The sequence below is a fragment of the Hypanus sabinus genome, chromosome 1, assembly GCF_030144855.1.
Source record: "Hypanus sabinus isolate sHypSab1 chromosome 1, sHypSab1.hap1, whole genome shotgun sequence".
NCBI lineage: Eukaryota > Metazoa > Chordata > Chondrichthyes > Myliobatiformes > Dasyatidae > Hypanus > Hypanus sabinus.
The window spans coordinates 23,764,669-23,778,819 of record NC_082706.1 but is presented as its reverse complement, the minus strand read 5'-3'; the positions used below and the strand labels follow the sequence as shown (position 1 = coordinate 23,778,819).

Below are 14,151 nucleotides of genomic sequence, written 5' to 3'. Positions count from 1 at the left end.
CTGGCTGAATGGTGCCACAATAACAACCTTTCACTCAATGTCAGCAAAACCAAAGTCTGCAAAACCAAAGATTATTGACTACAGGGGAGGAAAGCAGAAATACATGGGCCGGCCAGTCCTCAGCTGGGGATTGGAGATGGAGAGGGTCAGTAACTTCAAATTCCTTTGTGTTACTTCAGAGGATCTGCTCTGGGACTAGCATGTAAATCCCATTTCAAAGGAGGCACAGCATTGCCTCTACTTTCTTTGGCAAGTCATCTAAAACTTTGCTGATCTTCTATAGATACACAATGAAGAGTATCGTGACTCCTTGCATCGTAAACTGGAGTGAAAACACCAACACCCATGAATGGAAAAGCCATCAAAATTAGGGAATACAGCCCAGTCTATTTGGAAGAAAAAGCCCTGGCAATACACACAAAATGCTGGCGGGGATCAGTGGGCTAAGCAGTACCTCATAGACGCTGCCTGGTCTGCTGAGATCCTCCAGCATTTTGTGTACGATGCTTGGAATTCCAGCATCTGCGGATTTTCTCTTGCTTGTGAGGAGAGGAGCCCTCCTACCACTGAGCACATCTCCAAGGAGCACTACCACAAGAAAGCAGCAGTCATCAAGGACCCCCACCATCCAGGCCATGCTCTCTTCTCACTGCTGCTGTCAGGAAGGAGGTACTGCAGCCTTTGGCCCCACACCACCAAGTTCAGGAATAGTTACTAACTTTCAGCCATCATGTCCCTGAGTCATTGTGAATAACTTCACTCATCCCCAACACTTAGCTATTCCACAACCTGTGGACTCATTTTCAAGGACTCTAGAACGCATGTTCTCAATATATTTTATATTAATTATTTATTAATACTATTTTCTTTCTTCCTGTTTGTCTTCTTATGTTCTTTGGTTGCTTGTCTGTCTTTGTATGTGTAAAGTTTTTCATTTATTCTATTGAATTTTTTTGTTCTACAGTGAGGGCCTGAAAGAAACTAAATGTCAGGGTAGTTTATGATGATATATAAGTATTTTGATAATAAATTCACTTTGATCATGAGCCACATCTGGACCCTCTCCAATGCCAGCGTATCTTTTCTTAAATAAGTGGTCCAAAACTGCTCACAGTATGCTAAGTGCGGTCTGACCAATGCCTTTTAAAGCCTCAGCATCACATCCTCAGATTCATATTCTGTTCCTCTCAAAGTCAATGCTAACATTGCATTTGCCTTCCTTACCATTGACTCAACCTGCAAATTTATCTTTTGGGAATCCTGCACAAGTACCTTTGCACTTCTGATCTCTGAGTTTAGAAAATAGCCTCCACTTGTAATTCTTCTACCAAAGTGCATGACCATACACTTTCCTACGTTATATTCCATCTGCCATTTCTTTGCCCATTCTCCTAATCTGTCTAAGTCCTTCTGCAGACTGCCTGCTTCGTCAAAGCAACCTGCCCCTCCACCTGTCTTCATATCATCTGCAAATCTGGACACACAGCCATCAATTCCATCAACCAAATCATTGACATACGACGTGTTAAGAAGCAATCAAAACTTTGACCCCTGCGACACATCATCAGTCACTGGCAGCCAACCAGAAAAGGCATTCTTTATTCCTACTCTTTACCTCCTGCCAGTCAGCTTGATCTTTTATCCACACTGCACATTTCCTCAAAGAATTTCAACAGATTTGTCGGGTAAGATTTCCCCTTAAGGAAACCATGCTGATTGGCCTATTTTATCATGAGCCTCCAAGCATAAAGTCCTTCATAAAGGACTCCAACATTTTCCCAACCACTGATTTCAGGTTAACTGGCCTATAATTTCTTTTCTTTTGCCTCCCTCGCCTCTTGGAGAGTGGAGTGATATTTGCAATTTTCCAGTCCACTGGAACCATTCCGGAATCTAGAGATTCTTGAAAGATCACTACAAATGCCTCCATAATCTCTTCAGCTACCTCTTTCTGAAACTTATGGTGTGGTCCATCTGCTCTAGGCGACTTATCCATCTTCAGACCTTTCATCTTCCCAAACACCTTCTCGTTATTAATAGCAACTGCCCTCATTTTTTCTTTCTGACACTCTTGAATTTCTGGCATACTACTGATGCAAAATTTACTAAATTTATCCGCCATTACTACCTTTGAGCAGCATTTTCTTGTATCTATTCTCGCCTCTCTTTTGTATTTTGTATACCTGTAAAAAATCTTTTCGTAAGCTCTTATATATTATTGGCTAATTTAAGAGAAGTCTAGATTGGTCTATGGATGAGATGGGTGCTCTGATCTGCGTGCAAGTAGATGGAGTTAGGCTAACAGAGCCCAGGTGGGCCAAAGGGCCTTTTTCTGTTCCATAGTGCACTATGACTCTATGAGGAAGGGTACAGAAGGACTTAGACAGATTAGGAGAAGAGGCAAAGAAGTGGCAGATGGAATAATTTCGGGAAATGTATGGTCATACACTGAGGTAGAAGAAATGAAAACTCAGATCATTTTCTAACCAGAGAGAAAATGCAAACATCTGAAATGTAAAAGGATTTAGGAGTCATCACGCAGGATTCCCTAAAGGTTAATTTGCAGGTTGATTTGCTGGGGAAGAAGGCAAAAGCAACGTTAGCATTTATTTCAAGAGGACTAGAATATAAAAGCAAGGATGTAATGTTGAGACTTTATTGGGCCGTGGTAAGGCCTCACTTGGAGTATTGTGAGCAGTTTTGGGCCCCTTGTCTAAGAAAGGATGTGCTGACATTGGAGAGAGTTCAGAGGAGGTTCATGGGAATGGTTCTATGAATGAAAGGATTACTATTTGAGGACTGATTAATATCTCTGGGCCTGTACTCACTGGAATTCAAAAGAATGAAATCTATTGAATGTTGAAAGGCTTAGATACAGTGGATGTGGAGAGGATGTTTCTTATGGCGGGGGAATCTAGAGGGCACCGCTTCACGATAGAAGAACGTCCATTCAGAACAGGGATGAGAAAGAATTTATTTTGCCGTAGAGTGGTGAATCTTTGGAATTCATTTCCACAGGCGCCTGTGGTGGCCAGGTCATTGGCTATATTTAAGGAAGAGGTTGATAGATTCTTGATTAGACAGGGCATACATTGGTTAAGGGAAGAAGGCAGGAGGCTGGGGCTGAGAGGGAAATGGATCAGTCGTGATGAAATGGCAGAGCGGACTTGATGGGCCAAATGGTCTAAATCTGCTCCAGCTACCTTATGGTCTTATGACTCTATATTCCCTGAGAAATATGTCAAGAAAGGAAAGAATCGGTGCTGGAGGAAGAATTCTTCTACCTATTCTGTTCAGAGACAGGCAAAAGAGAGAAGTGTGGATGATAAAATCTGGAGTAATAAACAATCTGCTGGGAGATCTCAAGCAGTACCTGTGGGAGGAAGGGAATGTTCCTGATGTCCTGATACAGGCTTTTGACCTGGCACTCTGACAGTTCCTTTTCCTTCACAAATACCACTTGATCTACTGAGTTCCTCCAGCTGAATGTTTGCAGCTTCAGTTACACAAATAGCTTGGTCTGAATCAGGTTCCCAAAGCTACAGCTTTGATTTCAAGGAAGTGAATGGAGTTAATCCTCCAAGAGGACCACAGACTCGTCATAGGGTTTGGAGGCTTATGTAACTCAGTGACCCAGAGAGCTATGTTGGCTGGAGTCAGCGACTTACGCTTTGGCTCTTGGCTGGGGTCACCCATGCCAAACAGGTCAAAGTGTAGAGGACAGACTAAGATGGTCCATCTATCCTCCAGGTTTGGGGGTTCAGGTCAGGGTTAACAACCCTGACCGATAAATCAAAATTGTTACAGAAACAGCAATGAAGATTCCTTCTACATCTGAGTGCGATGGTATTCCTGAACCTTCACCCGAGACTTCTGTGACTGACAGTAATGAAGATGGCGGGGAAGCATGATGAATGAAGCCCTGAACACCGCCAGAGATGGAGGACCTTCATTGCCCTCCTAAATGCCCCCAGTGCAGCGGGCATGGAGTTAATGGAGAAGTCATTCAATGTGAGATGGTATAGAGCCAGGTGGTGGAGGGTGGCTGTTTGAGCCTCTGCTCAAGGGAAAATTGAAAGACACTCAGAAATGTTACAAATACTTCAAATAATTCATTTAAATTTTGTCACAGTTTTTCTCCCCTCACATGCTGAGTATTTCCAGCACATTCTGATTTGATTTCATGGATCGATACAGCAGGGAGTAAGGCCATTCATCCTAGTTGGTCCATGCTGTCCAGTGGACTCCCATTTGAATTAATCCCATTTTCCAGCACTCAGTCCATCACCTTCAATGTCTACATGAGTCAAGTGATGCCTAGGCACTTAACTGATGTAAGCAAGTTTCCCTCCATCACTCTCTCAGGCAGTGCATTCCAGGTACTCACCACTATCTGTATAAAAAACATCCCATCTGATCTTCTCTGCCTCTGGAGTTCTTACTCCTTTTTCTAAGTCCTCTAATTTTATCCGTATTTATGAGTTTATGTCTTATGAGTTTATATTTTAAAGCAAGATTGTGGTGAATTTTCCACTTGATTGTGCCTGTGTTAATAATCAGATTGAGTTAAATTGCTACCGGATCCTGTAACATGTTGGATTGTTTTCTGGTTTCTGACAGGCTGCGTCACTGTCTGGTATGGGGGGGGGGGGGGTGGGCTACTGCACAGGACTGAAAGAAGCTGCAGAGGGTTGTAAATTTAGTCAGCTCCATTTTGGGTACTAGCCTACAAGGTATCCAGGACATTTTCAAAGACATTTCAGAAAACAGCGTCCATTATCAACCATTATTAATGACCTTCAGCAGCCAGGGCATATCCTTTTCTCACTGCTGTCATCAGATAGGAGGAACAGAAGTCAGAAGGTACACACTCAGCGATTCAGGGACAGCTTCTTCCCCTCTGCCAGCTGATTCCTAAATGGACATTGAACCCACGAACATGGCCTCATTTTTAAAATATACATTATTTCTGCTTTTTAATGTCTTTTAATCTATTCAATGCACATATGCTGTAACTGATTTACATGTTTATTTATTTTTATAATGTTATTATTTTTCCTCTTCTTCTATGTTTTGTATTGCATTGAACTGCTGCTGCTAAGTTAGCAAATTTCACGACACGTGCCAGTGATAATACCCCCATAACTAGTACTTGGTTGTGAGGGTTGACAGTGAAAGTAGGGAAGTCATGTTGTAGCTGCACAAAACTTTGGTTAGGCCACATTTTAAGGATAGAGTGCAACTCTTGTTGCTACAATACAGAAAGGATTTACTGTCGAGGCTTTGGAGAGCACTGTCACATTGCTTGAATTAGAAACAATTAGCTATAAGGAGAGATTAGAGAAAACCGGATTGTCTTTTCTGGAATGTTGGAGACCCAACAGAGTCCTGATGGAGGTTTATAAATTAATGAGGGGGTATAGGTAGCCACATTCATTTTCCTAGGGTGGGAATGTCAAATACTAGACAGTTTTAGCTTTAAGCTGAGAGGGGAAAGTTTACAGAAGATTTGCAAGGCAAGATTTATTTTACACAGAGCGGAGGAGGTACCAGGAACGTAATCCCAGGGAAGGTTGCGGAAGCAGATACAATGGTAATGTCTAAAATGCATTTGCACAGCAGGGAATGGAGGGACATGGCCCTTCTGCAGGTGAATGGGATTAATTCCATTGCTACAGTCATCACTGACATTGTGGGCTGAAGGGCATATTCCTGTGCTGTACTGCTCCATGATAATAGAAGGCAAATGCAATGTTGGCATTAATTTTAAGAAGGACTAGAAATTAAAAGCAAGGATGTAATACTGAAGCTTTATAAGGCATCAGGCAGACCACATTTGGAGGATTAGGAGCAGTTTTGGGCCCTTTCTCTCAGATAGGATATAGAGAGGGTTCAGATGAAGGTTCATGAGAATGATCCCGGGAATGAAAGGGTTAAAATATAGAACCATAGAACTTTACAACACAGTACAGGCCCTTCAGCCCTCCATGTTGTGCCGACCCATATAATCCTTAAAAAAAGTACTAAACCCACACTACCCCATAACCCTCCATTTTTCTTTCATCCATGTGCCTGTCCAAGAGGCTCTTAAATACCCCTAATGTTTTAGCCTCCACCACCATCCCTGGCAAGTCATTCCAGGCACTCACAACCCTCTGTGTAAAAAACTTACCCCTGATGTCTCCCTTAAACTTCCCTCCCTTAATTATGTACATACACGCTTAGGTGTTTGCTGTTGGTGCCCTGGGAAACAGGTACTGACTATCCACCCTATCTATGCCTCTCATAATCTTGTAGACCTCTATCAAGTCCCCTCTCATTCTTCTACGCTCCAAAGAGAAAGGTCCCAGCTCTGCTAATCTTGCTTCATATGACTTGTTCTCCAAACCAGGCAACATCCTGGTAAATCTCCTCTGCACCCTCTCCATAGCTTCCACATCCTTCCTATAATGAGGTGTTGAACACAATACTCGAAGTGCGGTCTCAAAAGAGATTTGTAGAGTTGCAACATGACCTCTCTACTCTTGAACTCAATCTCCCTGTTAATGAAGCCTAGCATCCCATAGGCCTTCTTAACTACCCTATCAACCTGTGCAGTGACCTTGAGGGATGTATGGATTTGAACCCCAAGGTCCCTTTGTTCATCCACACTTTTAAGTAACTGACCATTAATCCTGTACTCAGTCTTCTGGTTTGTCCTTCCAAAATGCATCACCTCACACTTGTCCGGATTGAACTCCATCTGCCATTTTTCTGACCAACTCTGCAGCCTGCCTATATCCTCTTATAACCTTCGACAACCTGAAGCCTCATCCACAACTCCTCTAATCTTCGTGTCATCCGCAAAATTACTCACCCATCCTTTTGCCTCTACATCCAGGTCATTTATAAAAACTACAAATAGCAGGGGTCCCAGAACAGATCCCTACGGCACTCCACTAGTCACCGACATCCAGGCAGAATACTTTCCTTCCACAACTACCCTCTGCTTTCTAACTTTAAGCCAATTTTTTAAACAAACAGCCAAGGTTTCACTCATCCCTTGCCTCATGACTTTCTGGATGAGTCTCTCGTGAGGGACCTTGTCAAATGCTTTGCTAAAGTCCATGTAGACCACATCCACTGCCCTACCCTCATCAATTTCTTTTGTTACCTCTTCAAAAAACTCATTCAGGCTCGTGAGGCATGATCTTCCCTTCACAAAGCCATGTTGACTATCCATGAGTAGACTGTACTTCTCCAAATGCTCGTAGATCCTATCCTTAAGAATCCTTTCCAGTAGTTGGCATCCCACTGACATAAGACTCACTGGTCTATAGTTCCCAGGTTTCTCCCTATTCCTTTTTTAAACAAGGGAACCACATTTGCCATTCTCCAGTCCTCCAGCACTTCACCTGCAGTCAAAAAGGATTCAAAGATCATAGCTAATGCTCCAGCGATCTTTTCTCTCAATTCCCACAACAACCTGGGGTGTATCATATCCAGCCCTGAGGATTTATCAATCTTAATGTTTTTAAGAAGATCCAGCACTTTTTCTTCGTTAATCTCCACATTAATCTCCCGCTCTACTTCGACCTCACCCTGATCAAGATCCTTTTCACTTGTGAATACTGAAGCAAAGTATTCATTTAGGACCTCCCCAACCTCCTCCGCTTCCAGGCCCATGTTGCCCTCTTTATCCTTTAGCGGTCCCACCTTTGTTCTCGTCATCCTCCTATTCTTCACATACACATAGAACGCCTTGGGCTTCTCCTTAATCCTACATGCCAAGGCCTTCTCATGCCCTCCTTCGAGCTCTCCTAAGTCCTTTCTTTAGCTCCTTCCTGGCTACCCTATATTTCTCATAAGCCCCTCCTACTTCCTGCTTCCTTTTTCCTCTTGACGAGTTGCCTCACGTGTTTCGTCAGCCACGGTTCCCTTTTCCTACCATTTTTTCCTTGCATCAGTGGGACAAACCTATCCTGAACCCAGCTCAAGTGGTCACTAAACTTCTCCCACATTACTCCTGTGCTTTCCCCTTTGAACATCTGTTTCCAATTTACTCTCACTAGTTCATCCCTTCAAAGTTAGCCCTTCCCCAGTTAAGCACTTTACCATATCGTCTGATTTTATCCCTTTCCATAGCTAAGCTGAAGCTGAGGGAGTTGTGGTCACTCTCACCAAAATGCTCCCCCACCAAGAGGTCTGTCACCTGACCAGGTTCATTACCCAGAACTAGATCCAGTATGGCCTCTCCTCTCGTCAGCCGGTCCACATACTGTGTCAGGAATCCTTCTTGAACACACCTGACAAATTCAGCCCCATCTATTCCCCTTGCACTCAGGAGGTGCCAGTCAATATGAGGGAAGTTGAAATCACCCATAACTACTACCCTGTATTTCCTGCACCATTCTAAAATTTGCCTGCTTATCTGCTCCTCAGTGTCCCGAGGGCTATTTGGGGGCCTATAGACTACTCCCAGCACAGTGATCGATCCCTTCCTATTTCTGACTTTCACCCAGACTTACTCCGTGGACACTACTTCTGCAGTGTCCTCCCTTTCTATAGCTGTGATACTATCCCTGACCAACAATGCCACTCCCCACCCTCTTTTCTACCTCCCATCCTATTCCTTTTAAAACACCTGAACCCCGGGACCTGCATCCTCCAATCCTGCCCTTCCTCCAACCAAGTTTCAGTAACAGCCACAACATTGTAGTTCCACGTACTAATCCATACTCTAAGTTCATCCTCCTTGTTCCTAATATTCCTAGCATTGAAATAGGCATATTTCAACTCCTTTAACTGGCTACAATTATTATATACAAATATGAGGGGGGTTTGATGGATCTGGGTCTTTACTCACTGAGTTTAGAATTTTGAGGGGTCGAGGGGATCTAGTGAGCACTGAAAGGCTTAGATAGAGTGGACGTGAGAGGATATTTTCTCCACTTTGGTGAGTTGAGGACCAGAAGGCACAGTCCCAGAATAGAAGGACATCTCTTTAGAACAGAGATGAGGAAGAATTTGTTTAGCCCAAGGGCAGTGAATCTATGGAATTCATTACCACAGATGGCTGTGGAGACCAAGTTGTTAGGTATATTTAAAGTAGAGTTCATGATTAGTTAGGGTGTCAGAAGTTATGGGAGAGGCAGGAGAATGGGGTTGAGAGGGATAATAAACCCCCCATGAAGGAACAGTGGTGCACCTGATGGGCCAAATGGCCTAATTCTGCCCCTATGCCTTTTGGCCTCAATCATTTCCATTCCAGAACCCAGATGATTTAAAAACATGCAAAGTAAATTCAGTACAGACAATGATCGAGCACATACACACATAGATGCTGAGTCACTGTTAATTCTATCATCATTGAAGCATAGAAGAGGATTGGTCTTAACATAAACCTCAGGAAGAAATTGGTTCACTCAATATCTGCTTTCGCATCTATCGACCATGAAGATCTCCAGCAAGATCCATGTTTCAAATGCCATCTCTTAGTCAATGCCGGCATCAGTGAGAGAATTCACCAGTGTAGAGAAAAATTATCTAAAGACCAGGACATTGAATGCAGCCCAGGGTTCATGGTCTACTGGGCAGCAGTGATCCTGGCCCTCCTGAATGCTTCTTTGTCACAAATAGCAAAACTCCTCGTAATGTTGGACCGATACAATGTGTCTCAATTCAAGATTCAAAATTGTTCAGGACTCAGATTCCTGTAAAGGATACTCTAAGGGGAGCTTCAAAGGAGCACGACATCTACAGAAGGCATGAGGAAAATGTGCAAGAATGTTTTCATGTTTTCATGAATCACCAAAGCATAGAACAGTGGGGACCAAGTGCTTGTGAATGGGATTTTTATGGTTGGATGCTTAATAATCAGCATTGACAGGTTGGGCTTCTGTGCTGGGTGACTCTAACCTCTTGAGAGATTTTACCACCTTCATCTTCACGCTCCTATTAGCATCTATGCCAAGACCACCAGACTCAAAACGAGTTACTTTTACATGCACTAAGGCTAATCAACCCCTCCACTCGCTAAAGCACCTGACAACAACCCTGCCTTATCACCACTAATTTATCATTTCCTGTCAGTTACCTTATTTACAGACACTTCTGTGCCTAGCGTCACTTTACGAACGTACAGTCTATGTACATAATCTATCTTCTGTATTTATGCTTACTGACATTTCGTGGCCCACTTGACTTCAGCAAATGGGGAAGGAAATGGGTTTCTTAAGTCGCAAGTAGGGGGAAGTAGTTCAGCTTATCGAACATACCTAGTGCAATTCTGTCAGTCCTATCCTCACTTATCCCACTCTGTCACACGCCTTCTAACACCTCACCCCTCCTGGTATTCCCATATCTTCTACTTACACTTGGGTTGACATGGAAGCCAGTTTACCTCAACTGTGTTTGGTCCTTTTCTCCTTATTGGTTTGAGAGTTTTGGGTTTCATGGGCTGAGCCCGTACTTCATTGTCCATCCCTGACAAATTGGTGGTGAGCTGCATTTTTTTGAACTGCTGCAGTCTTGAGGTATGGATATCGGCACAATGGTGTTTGGAATGGTGGAGGAACAGCGATACATGGGCATGCTACATTGGCCAAAAGACCATAAGATCATAATCAAGCCATTCAGTCCATCGAGTCTGCTCCACCGTTCTCTCATGGCTGATTTATTATCCTACTCAACCCCCATTCTCCTGCCTTCTCCCCATAACCTTTCATCCATTTACTAATCAAGAGTCTATCAACCTTTGTTTTAAATAAAAGCAATGACTTTGCCTCCACAGCCACTTGTCGTGATGAACTCCACAGATTCACCACTCTGTGACTTAAGAAATTGCTTCTCATCTCTGTTCTAAAGGGTTCATCTTCTTTGCTGACGCTGTGCCCTCTGGCACCTGAATTTGTGGCACCATTTGCAGGCTGCCCCGGCACATCTTTAGGTCATGTTGGTTGTTAATGGAAAGGACACATTTCACTGTACGTTTGATGTGCATGTGATAAATAAATTAATCTGACTCTGAAAATCAGGATTGTAGGTGGCGTGGAGGCAACTTTCAGCTAGTGTTCCCATTCTTTTACTGCCTGTGTCCCAGATGATAGAGTTGTGGGTTCAGAAGATGCTACATAGAACAGTACAGCACAGAAACAGTGCTTTCAGCCCACAGTGTTGTGCCGATCTAATTAATCTAGTAATTAAACACCTAACTAAACCCTTCTACCTAGACAATGTCCAAATGCCTCCACTCTTTGCACATTCATTAGTTGATCTAAGAGACTTTTATATAGGTCTTCCACATTTGCCCACACTGTCACCCCTGACAGTGCATTTCAGGCACTGAAAAAAACTTACTCTGCACATTGCCTTTGAACTTGGCCCCCTCTCACCTTAAATGCATGCCATCTAGTGTGAGACATCTAGTTTTGATCCTGAGACAAAGACTTTGGCTGTTTACCCTGTCTATGTCTCTCATAATCTTAGAAACATAGAAAACTTACAGCACTAAACAGGCCCTTCGGCCCACAAAGCTGTGCCGAACATGTCCTTACCTTAGAAATGCTATAAGTTTCTATCAGTCAACATTGCCCCCTCCCACCACCCCCCAGCCTGCTCTGCTCAAAGAACCCATATTTGTCCAGGCTCTCTTTATAGCACACACCAACTAACCGAGGTAGCATCACACAATCATTCCTACAGTTCTGATCAACAAGCTCCAAAACCTGGGCCTCTGTACCTCCCTCTGCAACTGGATCCTTGACTTCCTCACTGGAAGACCACAGCCCGTACAGATTGGTAATAACATCTCCACCTGGCTGATATCAACATTGGCGCACCTCGGGGATATGTGCTTAGCCCACTGCTCTGCTCTCGGTACACCCATATGATCGTGTGGCTTGGCACAGATCAAATGCCATCTATAAAGTTGCTGATGACATTACCATTGTTGGCAGAATTTCAGATGAAGACAAGAAGGCGTACAGGAGCAAGGTAGATCAGCTGGTTGAGTGGTGTCACAGCAACACACTTGCACTCAACATCAGTAAGACCGAAGAATTGGTTCTGGACTTCAGAAAGGACAAGACGAGAGCACACCCACCAGTACTCGTCGAGGGGACAGAAGTGGAAAGGGTGAACAATTTCAAGTTCCTGGGTGCCAGCATCTCTGAGGATCTTTCCTGGGCCCAACATATTGATGCAGTTACAAAGAAGACACAACCGTGGCTTTATTTTATTAGGAGTTTGAGGAAATTTGTTATGTCACCAAAGACACTCGCAAATTCCTACAGATGTACCGTGGAGAGCATTCTAACTGGCTGCATCACTGTCCGGTACAGTGAGTGGTGCCACTGCACAAGATTGAAATAAACTGCAGAAAGTTCTGAAATCAGTCAGCTCCATCAAGGACTCGAGCCTCTGTAGCATTCGGGACATCTTCAAGGAGCAATGCCTGAAAAAGGCAGCATACATCATTAAGGACCTCCATCTCCAGGACATGTTCTCTTCAGGATCAGACTTTCCAGGGATTTATATTCCTAGTGAAGTATGCTAGGTCCACTCAAATATAGACACACATAGGAGATGGGACCAGGCCTTCTGCAGTGCCCGTTAACTTACCTTGCTGTAGGTGGGCGTGGGAACATGGAGGGGGGAGTTGACGGGGAAGGTGGGGAGAATAAGTTACAGCGAACGACATTGGGAGGTTGGGATTGTGAGCCTGTGGAGAATCGTTGGGCCAAAAAGATTCTTTCTAAATTATTAGGAGAGATTGTATTCAATCACGAGGATGATAAATTCAAGCCTCAGCAAAAACACTCAGAGAATTGCCGTCAAATAATTCTGCTGAAAGGTACAAGAGTTAGCAATAAAGAATACCAAACTTACCAAACTCTGGAACAAAGTAACAGAAGAAGAGAGAACACACAAGGTACCAGGTATTAACCATGTTTCCGACACTTCACTCGCACAGGAAGCAGCTGGCTACTCAGCTAGAACAGTTGTGGAAGGGACCTCAGGGTGGCTTGTTCTTGTGCTCCTCATCTGCAACTGAGTTTCACTTCCTCATTCGGTGTCTGTGTTACAACTTGTAAGAGGAGGGATTTCATCAGAAGATGGTGGTTAGGCATGCAGCTTAGTAATCATATCTGCAAAGCACAGTCAGCTCACATGGATATTTTATTCCACAGGAAACACTGGAAGTTAACGTGCCAAAAAAATTAAAGCCAAGTGCGAGACATCATGGTTTGATGTAATCTATTTCAGGATTTCCCCAACTTCCACTAACGTCCTTGCACACTGATCCTTGCACCACAGATGGCAGAGTGCCAAGACACTGTAATCACAGGCTGGACCTTGCTACTTCCACAGTGGGTTTGAGCCTTGTTTGGCTTGGCCAGCAGTAACTGCTTCCATCGTCAAGGACCCCCACTTGGTCATCAAGGACCTTCCACCATACTCTCTTCTTGCTTCCATTATCAGACAGGAAGCCTAAGGTCCCATGCCACCAGTTCAGGAACTGTTATTATCCTAGAGCCTTCTTGAACTAGCATGGCCAACTTTAATAGACTACAAATTGATATTCTCAGTATTATGTATTTATTTAAAATTTTATTTTACAGTATTTTTGTTTGCACATTGTCTGTGCCTTAGTTAATGAATTTTTTAATAAATTCTGTTGTGTTTCTTTATTTTCCTGTAAATTCCTGCAAAAAAATTTGATCTCATAGTGGCATATAAGACCATAAGACCATTACACTGTAAGACATCGGAGCAGAATTAGTACTTCGTCCCTTCGAGTCTACTCCACCATTTCATCATGGCTGATTTATTATCTCTGTCAACCCCATTCTTCAGCCTTCTCCCTGTAATCTTTCACGCCCTTACTAATCACGAACCTATCAACCTCCACTTCAAATATACTCAATGAGTTGGCTTCCACAGCCGTCTGTGGCAATGAATTCCACAGGTCAAATACAGGTAAGTGGGACTGGGATAGAGCAGCACAACGGTTCATGGACACCTTTCACTGAAAGACCTACTTCTATGCCGTACAGCTCGATTCTAAATAGGCCCTCTCCCCTCACCATCTGTGGGTCACTGGTCCGTACGTGCACGGTAAAGTGAGGGTGGAGAGAAGCTGTTATCACTATAATACTGAGACAGACCAAG

At 43.6% G+C, this 14,151-nt stretch overlaps 1 protein-coding gene across 1 annotated transcript in view; it reads right to left on the bottom strand.

The window, feature by feature from the left end:
* The window catches only part of LOC132391949 (zinc metalloproteinase-disintegrin-like crotastatin), a 94,306-nt gene extending 81,317 nt beyond the window's left edge, over positions 1 to 12,989 (bottom strand). The window contains exon 1 of the mRNA XM_059965759.1: positions 12,868 to 12,989. Within this exon, the coding sequence (XP_059821742.1) occupies positions 12,868 to 12,928 (61 nt within the window). The 5' untranslated portion in view covers positions 12,929 to 12,989. The remainder of the gene's footprint in view (positions 1 to 12,867) is intronic.
* Positions 12,990 to 14,151: the final 1,162 nt, after the last annotated feature.